Genomic DNA, 14,151 nt, shown 5'->3' with positions numbered 1-14,151 from the left:
TATCTTGAAAATTTAATAAGTCAAATATCTAAATAATTTTTGTGTATTTTGAAACAAAGCACTGAATAGCTATGGGATTTTCCACATATTCGTTTTGTATCATACGACAAAATTAAATAATAAATGACAATACCCTTACTATTATCGTCCGTACACCAAGCTGTGGATAGGAAAAGTTAACATACTTTTATTGGGTGGGGTGTGATTTTTAATAAATCTTGTTTAATAGTACAAAGACCCTGAGAGATAATTGTTAACTGATATAATAATAATGGATACATTGTTTGTAATAATATAATTATATAATTGCATTAAAATGTATTAAGTAATGAAAGTTTCTTTCATTCGGCTTCAAATTAAACTTTGGATGTTGATTAATTTCTAAAAAATGCCAAATTATGTTCGATTCATTATTAAATGACATCCAATTCTGGTTCAACTGCCCGAATCGAATTGGATGTTAAATTTAAATAGTAGTGAATGAAGGTTTTTTTTTTCTTCCGTGATTTACTTACGATACAATGCTATTGAAGTAGAAACCAATGTCATTATTTTATTAGTGTTTCCGTTCTTCGATGCTTTTTTGCTAAGAGAGCAAATAAAAAAGCTTCATTTAGTGTACCTGTAATTCAAACCAAAGTTTTAAAACTATATATGCTATCTTAAAAAGAATTGTCTAGAATGAAACAATTCTTAAAGACGGACTAATAGCTAAAATGTTTTAAAATAACAGAATGTTACTATCAGTAAGCGCCATTTTTAGAATAGACATAACGTTGGCAAAAAATGGACGAAACTTAACATAATGAGTAACGAAGAAAAGTTATAAAACTAGCCCATTTATTATTGGGTTAAAAAAAAAAATGTAATTTCATATGACGACATAGTTATCGAAGTGAAAAACTCGAATAAGATTTTTTTCTTTTTTAATCACATGTTCATGACTTTTTATTTAGTTAGTGTTTCTCTTCGTTTTAATTGTTATTATATTTTCTAGATTTGTACGTTGTTTGATTCATTAGAATTTCTGATGCGCGATAATATCTTTTTCCTTGCCGTTTCCCATGACCGACCCAAAATCAGATATCTGATGGATGTCACTTATTTATTTTTGTTAAGATTCATTCCCTTTTTCCTTAAATGGCAGAATGGAAGTTGATAAATTAAGTGCATGAATTTTACCTTTGGTTGAATTCAATTCATTTATTTATACTCCAATTCAAAAATTTACATCTGCTTACTACGTATAAGTGTTCGTTTCAGGTTGCTAAATAAGGAAATGCACCTATTTGTGAATATTACGATATAACAGTCACCTTTGGCCATCCAAACAATTATTTTACAATTAAATACTCATGACTTGCTTAGTTTTTAACGAATTTTTTGTTAAATTTTAAACTGACAATTTGCTATTAATCTTAATATCTTTAAAGTTATAATGGGAAAATGTAAGGCAAAATAATGAATTAAAAATGTTTATATCTCCATAAATATTTTTTTTAGTATTACGAAACTTTATGCAGTTATTAAAAATAACAACTAAAGTAATCGATACATTTTTCCTTTACAGTTCGATCTTGTCACTAAAAAGTAAATCATTCATTCATTATATTTTTTTTGAATATATATATATATATATATATATATATACATACAAAAAAACACGAAGAAAATTAAGAAAAACATTAAGTTTCATTTATTGCGCATAAGCTGCAAGTAAACAGAACTCATAAGATAAGTTCAAAATGAAGATAAAACAAAGGAAACTTAGACATATGAAAAAAGGGGGGAAAGAAAAACAAAACAAAACTGGAAGAAAAAGGATTATTTTTTTTATAAAATCCGGAAGATAAAAGATATAATCTTTTCATTAGCCCACACGATTATATTCGCGAAAGAGAGTGCTTTCTGATATTGTATCAATATAGCCAAAGCAAAATATATCAATACAATAGTGTGAGGAGCACGCAAAAATTTTTTTTACAAAAATTACAACGAATAAAATAGAACACAATAAGTAAAAGTAACATGTAAAAACAGGAAGAAAAAAAAGAAAAAGAAAGAAAAAAAAAAACAGAATAAAACATTATCTATAAAGCGAGTAGCAAATTCAAATGTACTTACATGAATGGGAAATTTTTCAAGAATGATTTAAAATATTTTCGTCAAGGTAATATTAAACAATATGGATATTATATGGACACAATATGGACAAGGCATAATATGGATAATTTAAAGAAGTTGACCATAAATAATTTTAGAAAATAAGTATTTATTTAAGAAAAAAATGTAAAATAGGAAAGAGAAGCATGACTTGCCTGCTTTGCACATAATTTCAGCCACGGATTTGCCCGAAATGGATTTGCACATGGAAAAATTATATAAATTAACAAAGAAATCTTTTCAGTAAATAATTTTAGCCACAGATTTGCCGAAATGGATTTGCACATGGAAAAATTGTATAAATTAACAAAGAAATTTATTAGTAATTAATTTTAGTTACGGATTGGCCCGAAATAGATTTGCACATGGAAAAATTATATAAATTAACATAGGAATTTTTTTAGTAAAGGAATTTTTTCGTAAATAATTTTGACCATAGATTTGCACATGGAAAAATTATACAAATTAACAAAGAAATTATTTAGTAAATAATTTTGGCCACAGATTTACCCGAAATGGATTTGAGCATGGGAAAATTACATAAATTAACATAGAAAATTTTTTAGTAAATATATCTACAAAAATATACGATTAATTCAATGATTTTATATAGAATTTTATTACTTTAGTTGGATTTCCATTGTTTTTTTTTATCAAATTTTGAAAGAGTTTATCGATTTGTTTTTTGGATAAATAAATGTTACTACATATTCTCTTAATTCTATTCATTTCATTAAAAGTGGTATTTAAATAGATGCTCCTAGAAACATTAGAATTCCAAGTAATTAGTTTATTTATATTAAAATTAAAATCATTTCGTTTATCGTTTAAATCAACAAAGCAGATATTTTCTTCTTTTATAATACCCAATTCCAAAAAATTGAAATTAATATTATCATCATGATTACGAAGCAAGATTAATTCCTCGGGGGTAAATATCATTTAATAAAATAGTATAATCTTGAAAATTAAAGATAATTAAGTATCAATATATCTAAAAACATATTTAATACTAAGAGTATAATTTTTGTCATAATAATTCGAAAATAAGTTATCGAAGAGAGATGAATAATTAGATCCTTGTGGTATTCCATCAATTTGAAGAAAAATATCCCTTACATTGTAAAGATAATTATTAAAAAGACGAAAATTAATCGAATTTCCCAATAATCAAAATCGCAACGAAGGATATTTTTAAAATCATAGTAATAATTCAAGACGACATCTTTTAGTTTAGAAAGGGGAATGCTATTGAAAAGATCCTGGAAATCAAAAGTTGCAATAGAATTAATTTTATTATGTTTAATGGATTCTAAAATCGGTTGATTATTAGTGATAATCCAAGAGAAACCATCTTTAGAAATATTGTTAATAATTTTATTTAAGTAGTTAGAGAAAATGGTGCCAGGTTTAGTTAGATAAGTATTAGATCCACGTGTGATAGTTTTAAATTTTACTGGAATTTTATGAAATTTAGGACTGATAATTAAGTAAGGAAATTGTATACTGCTAATTTTAATTTTTAATCTCTTTCAAAAATTAAAAAATTTTTTTATGACAATATTATTATTGAAGTTACTAAGTTTAACATTTTTACTATTTTTTAATACCGTATTTAAAAGTTCAGCATAGAATTTTTTCCAGAAGATTGCATGATTATTGTTAGCTTTGTCTATGGGAGTAATTCCAAAATTTTTTTGAAGTTGCTTAATTGATTGAACAATATAGATGAAATTTGTTGGATTATTACTGTTATTTGAATTATCCTTATTATTGAAAACAAAGTTTTTAAAGTAATAATAAACTTCCCATTTCCATTATGTTAGCATACCTGAAGGTAAAGAGAATCTATTTGATATCTTTAAACAAAAACTATTGAGATCATTAAGAAAGTATTTTGGAATTTTATTGTTTGATATATGGTAAATGGGTCTAAATTTTGTGCCTTTTATCATTAAATTCCTAAGTTCTAAGTTTTCTATAATACTTAAATTACCAGTAATAATATGTTTATGATGTTTATCAACAAAATCAAAATATTTCTCTTCCTCACAGTGACATTCATAATCGGATCTATTAATACTCCCTAAATTTTTTCTAATTTTAATTTTTGATCTTTTTTAATAATTATCTTTACAGTGGAAGGGATATTTTTCTTCAAATTGATGGAATACCACAAGGATCTAATTATTCATCTCTCTTAGCTAACTTATTTTTGCATTATTATGAAAAAAATTATACTCTTAGTATTAAATTTGTTTTTAGATATATTGATGACTTAATTATCTTTAATTTTCAAGATTATACTATTTTATTAAATGATATTTACCCTGAGGAATTAATCTTGCTTCGTAATCATGATGATAATATTAATTTCAATTTTTAGGATTTGGGTATTATGAAAGAAGAAAATATCTGCTTTGTTGATTTATACGATAAAAAAAATGATTTTAATATTAATAAACTAATTACTTGGAATTCTAATGTTTCTAGGAGCATCTATTTAAATACCACTTTTAATGAAATGAACAGAATTAAAAGAGTATGTAGTAATATTTATTTATCCCAAAAACAAATCGATAAACTCTTTCAAAATTTGAAAAAAACAATGGATACCCAACTAAAGTAATAAAATTTTATATAAAATCATTAAATTAATCGTATATTTTTGTGCATATATTTACTAAACATTTTCTTTGTTAATTTATATAATTTTCCTATGTGCAAATCCATTTCTGGTAAATCCGTTGCCAAAATTATTTACTAAGTAATTTCTTTGTTAATTTGTATAATTTTTTCGTGTGCAAATCCATTTCGGGCAAATCCGTGGTCAAAATTATTTACTAAAAAATTCCTTTACTAAAAAAATTTCTTTGTTAATTTATATAATTTTTCCAAGTGCAAATACATTTCGGGCCAATCCGTGAGTAAAATTATTTTTTTTACTAATAAATTTCTTTGTTAATTTATACAATTTTTCCATATGCAAATCCATTTCGGACAAATCTGTGGCTAAAATTATGTGCAAAGCAGGCAATTCATGTTTCTCTTTTCTGTTTTATATTTTTTTCTTAAATTAATATTTAAATTCTAAAATTAATTATGGTAATCTTCTTTAAATTATCCAGTTTAATATTACCTTGCTCACATCCATTTTTGGACCCATTCTTGGTAACTAACATGTCAAACGCACTTTTGCAATGCAGTAAGAACGGCACTTTAAAACAAAACTCCTCTAGTTGCACTCAATTTGCCTTTTTTGTTTTCATATTTTGCAATCTGGCAATCTTGTTACGAAAATATTTTAAATCATTCTTGAAAAATTTCCCGTTCATGTAAGTACATTTGAATTCGCTACTCGCTTTATAGATAATGTTTTATTCTGTTTTTTTTCTTTTATTTTGTTTTCTGTTTTTACATGTTATTTTTACTTATTGTGTTCTATTTTATTTGTTGTAATTTTTGTAAAAAAAATTTTGAGTGCTCCTCACACTATTGTATTGATATATTTTGCTTTGGCTATATTGATACAACATCAGAAAGCACTCTTTTTTGCTGATGTAATCGTGTGGGCTGATGAAAAGATTACATTCCGGATTTTATAAAAAAATTTTATCCCTTTTTTTTCCTTCAAAGTTTGTTATATTTTATACATATATATATATATATACCGAGGTTTATTTAGCTCATCCTCATTTCTTCATTACACGGAGAGAGAAAAAAATTAATTGATTATATTCAATTTCAGTTTTAAGTTGATTTAGAAATATTTGTTTATGATAAAATCTGGGCTTCATCACTCATGAAGCTAGTTATGAATAATGTATATTAATAGTTCAATGTTGGCATTTAATTTTATTCATTTCTACTTGTTCCAAAATATTAATTTTATAGGATTTTTGCATCACTCAGCTTTTTATTTTCACAAACATGCATTTTAATGTTCTCTTAATGATGAACTTGTTTATAATTACTGTCTTGCCCGGCGTTTTTATGTATAAACATAAATAATTAAGAAGGAAAAAAATCCCTTATTGGCGTGAATTGAAACCCTTTGGACGACGAGAGGACAATTATAAAAGTTTACCTGCATTTTGCAAGTTTCTCCAGGTCTATTGGTTTCATAAAAATTATTTTTGTTTTTGTACATTTTAAAAAATTCCCTAAAATTGAATTAGTTTCCTAAAAAAGTTCCTATTAAAATAAAAAAAATTTGCGCAGATTATTGCTTGCTTAAATATTTAAATAAATATTTTTTATATATAATGAAGCAAGCCTCATTTATAGAAATCAGTTTATAACTCTTTTTGTTCTAAAGTGTTCATTTTATTTTTATTTAGAACTTCCTTTTTAAGTTATTTAAAAACTCTTTTAACCATTGATGAATGAAATATCGATTAATTACTATTCAAAATTATGAGTAAACATAACACATAATATTTCAAGCATACTTGATGTCAATCATAACTGGGAAATATTGCAGTTTTCCTATTTATATGACTTGAAATTCCCTGCGTGTAGTACATAATGCAACAATTATCATGAAATTTATATTTCTTAAAATCTAGTGCATTTTTTCTGATTCATGTCGGCTGCTAAGGTAATACAGATGGCAGGAATGCAATAACCATTTTCTCTCTTTTGTAATTATTTTTTCATGCTATCGTTGCATAATTATTTGCTTGTGAATCGTCCGATTCACATACGCATCGTTGCACCCCAATTCCTAAACGACTCTTAACGGTTGTTTGACCCACAGGAACTATTTGGACGCTTATCATTAGAATTTTATTGCGAATGTTGAAGAGAGGAGGTTAAAAATCATTACCGAAGCCCTTGAGTCGGACGTAATGTAAACAAATGAGGCTATTTTCTAATGAGAGGATATAAGCGCATATTTTTAACACCTTCTGTTTTTGACACACTCTATGTAGAGATATTCAATTTAATTTTTTATTCTCTGGTTTTATTTTTCTCATGATTTTCCTATCAATCCACTTATATTTGAATAAAACATTTCCTTGTAAAATAAATGTTTGTTGTTACTACACTAGGGGGGGGGGGATGGATGTTTTTAAGAGCAATCTGAACGTTTATGTTGCATGCAAAACAACCGATAGTTAGTCATCATTAAAATCTTCTGTTTTAGAAAAGTCACACAGCTGCTGGTATTTAACACTTGTTTTATTTGCGGGGATCATTTTTTGCGTTCTTAACTCTTTTTAAGACCGTTTAGAGAATTTCATAACTTATTTTCTTTCCTTCCGAGGAAAATGTGTGTGGCGACTTGTAGAAATCTCGTATTCAAATAATCCACAACGAAACTCCAACCTGTAGATATTTAAATAAATTTCTCTATGAGAATCGTTAAAACTTATAAAGTTGATTATACAAATAAGTAGAACAACACAAAATTGAGACACCCTTAAAAGTAATGAAAAGAACAAGAGTGATAATGAGGGGAGGGTTACACTCCTTCAGACATAGATAACTAAATATCATCAGTTAATATATTCGAAAACAAAATGTTCACACATTTGTTATTTATCTTAAGGGGACACGGGACCTTGAAATCATAAAATTTTCAAAAATAATTTTTTTTTGTTAAAAATATAAAGATAGTCAGCCTGAATCACGTGTTGTTCAAATTTTTTCGATACGATGATTTTTTATGATTTTATAGCTATTTTTCTGAAAAGTGGGCGTGGCACTTTTGACGTTCCATAAGCTGTCCGTTTGTTTACATTGTAGTTATCAAGCTTACTTTGATTTTTTTTTATGTTCAAATCAATATTTCTATAAAATATTTTTTAATTAGTATAGCATATAAATTAATTAATTAATATAGCATTAATAAATTAATATAGCATTAATAAATTAATTAATTAATATAGCATTAGTATATAAATTTTCTAGCATGTTATCGAAATACTGCAATATGCTTTTCCTATGTCAATGTCAATAATTTTTTTATTTATCTGGTATCAAATATATTATTTGTTTTATTAAAATTATAGAGAATAATGTTTTTAGTGTAATTTTTATGCACACAAAAATAATCTTTTTTCTTTGTTTCAAGGTTACATATGACATATTGATATGATGCATAACGAACAATATTTTTATGTAAAAATCGTTTGTATTGGTAAAAATTTGGCACTTATTATATTAAGAATACATCGGAAGTTCTTTTTATATTTTAAGCATGATATTATAGCTATTACAGTGAGTTTTAGTTAATTTACACAAAAAAAGTAGTTTTTCTCCGTTAACTTTTTTTTGCATAATTTACATCTATAATTTGTCCCTTGTGTCTGAATAATTGAAAGTTTTGAATGAAAATTTTTCATATGCTTCATATGACTGTTATAAAGACAATGTAGCATTGTTTTCACGAAATATTAATTATAAAGTTTTTTATACAACTTTAACTGTAGGAGGAAATGAAAATTTTCGAAAAAAAAGCGTCGGAACTAAAATTTTTTTTTCTTCTCAAAACCTGTTGAAGTGAAACAATAACTGATGCTAGAGAGTCTTTATATCATCATTATCTATCTATAGAAAATTTTTTAAATTATTTGGATGAAATTTCAGACACAAGGGACAATTTTTGTATTTTTTAAAATTTACATATTTTATTAAATTTAAAAAAAAATTTTGACCAAAATTGTTTTTACTATTCCTAAAATATGCTAAAAAATAAATAAATTATGTTCATAATAGTATAATTAAATTAAAAAACAAGTTTTCATAAATTTTCATTTGAAAGGTCCCGTGTCCCCTTAACAGCTTTAAAATATAATATTATACCCATTTTCTTTTTTTTAAAGGGAAGTCTTTCCTTTTATGAAACACTATTTCTTTGCTGATTCCATTTATAAACTTTTTGACTCCGATAATTGCTTTCAAGCTTAAAAAATGGATGAAGCATTCGATCCATTTTTTTTTTGATCAAGACTTCAATTCGAAATTCATTAATATACTTGCGCGGCCTAAATAAAGGACTCGAATGGCGACTGTGTAACAAATTCGAAACAAAAAGGATAGAACAACGTGTCATCTTAAGCAGACGAGTCCGAAATTAATACGCGCCCATGCCCCACGTAACAAGTGTCATCATCTTTAACTTCCGACCGAATTCACTCAGGAAATAACGGCTCATTGCGCTAAAAACGCCCCGGATTCCAAAGCTATGCCGGGGCGACACGTCAAAAAGAGGTTGTTCCGATGATGTTTAATTAATGAGTCCCTTTCTCTTCGTGTATAAATCTGCTCTTTCTCCCAGTAGAAAAAAACAAAAAAGCAATAATTGTTTGAAAAGTCTGCAACTGAAAGTTTAAAAAAAAAAAAAAGGAGAAATTACTTAACGCAGAGTTTTAAAGATAGCTTAGAATTTTTGCTGAGAAGTTATGTCAACATACCATCTTAAAAAGAAGCTAATAAAAGCTCGAGTATTAATGTAATTGTTTTTATTGGATACGCTCTTCATTTTTGACACTGTGTTCTTTACAGAATATTTTGCCAAATTCCCCAAGTCAAATATTTTATTTTCATATTAAAAATAGTGTTTTTTTCTTCCAATTATTCTATCGAATAGTGTTGAAATTTCAAATGTATCGTTTTAAAAAGCCGAATGCGATGCCTCCTAAGGCTTTTTAGCGATTTATAAAAAAACATTCATATTTTCTGCTTTCAATGTATATTTACATGAAGGTGGATTCAAGATCTTTTAATTTAAGATACATGAAACAGAATGCTATTATTACTCCGTATCATCGATAATATTGCCCGTTTTATGCATCTCTCCCCTTTTTTTACATTATGGAGATAAAATCTGCAGAGGAAAGAAAAATACAACAATTAATTTGAACATGAAGACTACTACTATTGTGAAAGCTTAAGGGGGGACGTTGTTAAGAGGACGCCATACCACGGGAAAAACTTTTCGTCGCAAATTCATTTTCATCTGCATTACTCATTTAAAAGAAAGAAAAAAGTGAGAAAACGTAAGAGTAAGCCATGAAGTTTCAATTACAGAAAAGAAAAGGAAGAGAACTTCTCCATTGCGTCATCCTCAGTTATCTTCTCAAAATTTATTTTCCTTTTGATAATTTTAAAATTTATTTTCAATATTTCATATCTTATTCTAGGCTTGTCTGAACTCATTATTTCTATACTTTAAATTTTAAATTAGTTATGAAGGTAAAAGAGAATTTACGACAGAAAGTTTTTTTCGCGTTATGGCGTCCTTTTAAGCTAAATCTTTTATTATCGGAATATTTCAATTTTTCCGAATTTTTATATAGTTTGCTATTCCCCCCCCCCAATCAGCGTTAATATTACTGAACTTATATCTCGGACATATAAGTCCACTGTTTTTCCTTTATTTTTCAGATATTTCTGTGTTTGTCAAACTAAAAAATTAGCATCCCTATTTACCGATCCAAAATTTTACCAGCGTAAATAATTAAAACATACCTTTTCAAAAAAATCTTGTTTAGGTATCTACCCAGTCATTCTCTCATTGTAAAAACTGACTTACTTTTATTAACTTATTTTATCCGCTTTTAACCAATATTTTTTTTAAAAAAAAAACTTCTCTTTTCATAGTTGTAAATTGCTATATTTCGAATGAAATTGAATAATAAAACGTATTTCCGAATCTTACCAATTTTAAAAATTGTTATTTAGAAACTTCTTGTGTCATTCCCTCTTTCCAATATGAAAGTTTCAAAAAAATGTTCCTCTCTAGATTATTGGGAGGGGGTGGGGGAGAGACTTTGTTTTGATTCTTTTCGCGTTTCCCTTTTAAAAGATCCGACTATTTATTTTGCTCTAGACTTGTACCCTACCAAATTCCTAACAGACACCTGCTCATTTTCTGAATGAGTTGTTTCTTAAAGTCCTTCCAAGAAAAGTTTAACTAAAACTTTATTTTTCTTCCAATTTAGAGGTTACACTTTAGAGGTTACACTTTAGAGGGTTCATTTTATTTAGATGTGACGTTTTTATTGTTATATTTTGATATTTGTAATACATAAATCATTTAATGGATCAGGAAATTTATTTTAACTATTAGTAATATTTTTATCTCCTTACTTGCTCATACACTCTTTGTTTTATGAACTGAGCTGTTAACTCTAGTGTTTAGTTTTTCACTAGTATTTAAAAACGCCATATTAACTTAGTTATCTAAATTTTCATATAAATGAATTTTTTATTCATCGCTCATTTTTGTCAAAATTATTTTTGGTATCATTTTTAATGTCAATAATTATTATGTATGGTAAAATGTGTAAATAAAATATAAAGCACTTTTTCTTTGGGAAAAAAAAAATTTCGTATGAATAATTTATTTTTAGCGTATGAAGTTTTTTTTTTTTTTTTAATGAAGTCCTTACTCATCCAATTGAAACTGAAATGCAATCTTTGTGAATTTTGGTTGAACGATATTTGTGGAGATGGTGTAGCTGCAAGCAATCAAATTCTCATGTTTACTTCTTACAATAATAAAACTACGTTTCTATGGAACTAATAGTGACTACTTTTCTATGGAATCAACATAATTTTGTTTCTTTTAAGTATTGCCAAAGTTGTGATCGTCGCTATTTTTTTATTTATTTATTTTTTTATAAAATTGTTAATTTTAATTTTCATAGTTACACAGTTGGCATTTATTTGGGACATTTTTAGTTTGGACGTTGCTGATTTTTTATTGTTATAAAACGTTGTTTTAATTGAGTTAAAAGAAGTTAGTTTTTTTTAAAAAATTTAATTACATATGTATATTTTTCATTAACGTTATTTAATGGAAAATTCTTTTTTTAGGCTTATGGCTCTGATAATTTTGACAGACCCAGCCCCCCATATTCATTGGCCAAACCTGTTATGTATGATGATGGTGGTTATTACATGAATGGTATGGTTTCTTACTCATTTATAATCACTTTTGATTTATTCCTTTAATAACAATTTATAAATTGTATCTAATATATTAAACTTGCATCTCTCTGTGTATAGAAGCGTGAGTCTATATGCATGTTCGTCAATAACTCGATAACATATTCATATGAATTTTGTCCTTTTCTGGAACCTCCACGTTTTTTTGGAGCCACATTTTTTATAAACGTTCATCGCTTTCTGGCGTCATGTAATGGAAAATACGATATTTCATTGTGAAAATCCATTGTTGCTGATTAAACTTTTCTTAATACTTTTAAACAGCTTCATTGGTTTTCAAGGTGTTTTACCTTAGACAGCACTATTTTGGAATCATTTTACGGTATTTTCTATCCCCCCTATATTAAGTTATTGGAATGTAATATTGGGGAGGGAAAAATAAATGTGTTTATCTAGTTTTTAAATGTATTCTCATCGAAACAACATCGTTATAAAGTTTTTAAAATAATTGAAGCAGACGAAAGAAAGCCTCAAAAATGTATTACTCAATCAAATCTTGCTAAGCTCATATTTTAAGTTCTGAAGTGAAAATACGTACTAGAATACGTGAAGTGAATATATGTATCCAAAATTAATGAAATAGTATTATATTTAGCCGTTGCGGGTCATTTTACCGAGTGTCGACTTTTACCTACGAGTCGATTCCTTTTGCTACTGCATCAAAGTGAATTTTGTTCTGTTGCAGTGTTAAGTTCTGTCAATGTGACGTTTACCTATTTATATTTTGTTTTGATTCTAATCGCTGGCTGGATTTCTGTGGGATTACATTTTTCTTCTTATGAGGAATTAGAAAGATCTAACTCTGAATTAAGATACCGTACACTGATGTTTTTTTTAAAAAATTAAATTTTTTTTTTTTAAGGTTGAAAGTCACTTTACCAGACAGAGAGTTTTAGTATGATCCCCTTCAACAAAAGACCAAAAATGAAAAGATCCAGTTGACTGGAAGTCAATTTCTGGAAGAACAGTAGATAGGGAATGGGAAGGCTCTCAAAAGACTTTTGAGTTGTTACTCTAGACCAGTGGTTTCCAACTGGCGGCCTGCGGGCCGTAACTGAAATATATTAGTTGTCATTTTTTTGTGGACAATTTTCGTAAAAAATCTATATGGGTTAAAAGTACTTTTCTCGTTAATAAAGATCTCATTTCTTCGTTTCTGTGAAATTTATCATACCAACAGAGCAAAAATAATTATTTCTCAGGTTTTGCATCCAGGAAAATATTTATTCAAATACAAAAATAATCGTGCATATTGCTCTTTTCTTTATTTCATTTTTTTGTATTTTGTGAATATAATTTAGCATGTGCGTATCAGGAATTTCTCAAAGAAATTCTCCGATTTAACTTTTTGAAACCATTCATTTTGGACGAAAATATTTACACACACATTTGTAAATTTAAAATGTAAATATCTATTCTCTGGTGGTTGCGGCAGATAAACCTCAATTTTGTCATTGAACATTTTGAATGCTACTATGTAAGTTTTAATATCAACCTTTTTAAAGTTTTATATCTTAACAATTAGATATCTGTTGCACATTAATTGTTTAATACATGGGTGCACATTAAAGTTATTGTAGCCTGAATTTTTAATTATACAATTAAATATTTTTAAAAATCTACTTCTTATTTTAATTTGTAATTCAATACTTTTGTTTTGTACAACTTGGTAAAAATCTGACAGTAATATTTAATGTTCCCTCAAACATAAAAGAGTCCTAAATAAAATTTTGATAAAGTTGCGGCCCGCCATTTAATTTGTCTTTTTAATTGTGGCTGCCGGCTTCATGTAAGTTGGAAACCCCTGCTCTAGACTGATATTCTTTTTTTTTGTTTTTGTTAGGGTTTAGTGCTGTTGCCTGGTGTACCCTTCACTGATAACTATTTAAGATTACACTGACAGTTTGAATTGCCTGAATAACATTACCACAGGATTTGGTTCAATAACGTTATTGCAACTGAACTGAACACATACTCTTGATTAGTTCCTGTAAACTGGCTTTTTTTTCCGAAGTGGGAAAAAAATAG

At 27.1% G+C, this 14,151-nt stretch overlaps 1 protein-coding gene across 2 annotated transcripts in view; it reads left to right on the top strand.

Moving 5' to 3' along the window:
- LOC107454559 (protein daughterless) overlaps positions 1-14,151 on the top strand; it is a 77,184-nt gene that overhangs the window by 44,661 nt on the left and 18,372 nt on the right. For both annotated transcript variants that reach the window (XM_043047054.2, XM_043047055.2), the window contains one exon: positions 11,992-12,082. In XM_043047054.2, coding sequence (XP_042902988.1) covers positions 11,992-12,082 — 91 coding nt within the window. The remainder of the gene's footprint in view (positions 1-11,991; positions 12,083-14,151) is intronic.

This window comes from Parasteatoda tepidariorum, chromosome 2 (genome assembly GCF_043381705.1).
Source record: "Parasteatoda tepidariorum isolate YZ-2023 chromosome 2, CAS_Ptep_4.0, whole genome shotgun sequence".
NCBI lineage: Eukaryota > Metazoa > Arthropoda > Arachnida > Araneae > Theridiidae > Parasteatoda > Parasteatoda tepidariorum.
This window is presented reverse-complemented; position numbering and strand designations above follow the sequence as displayed.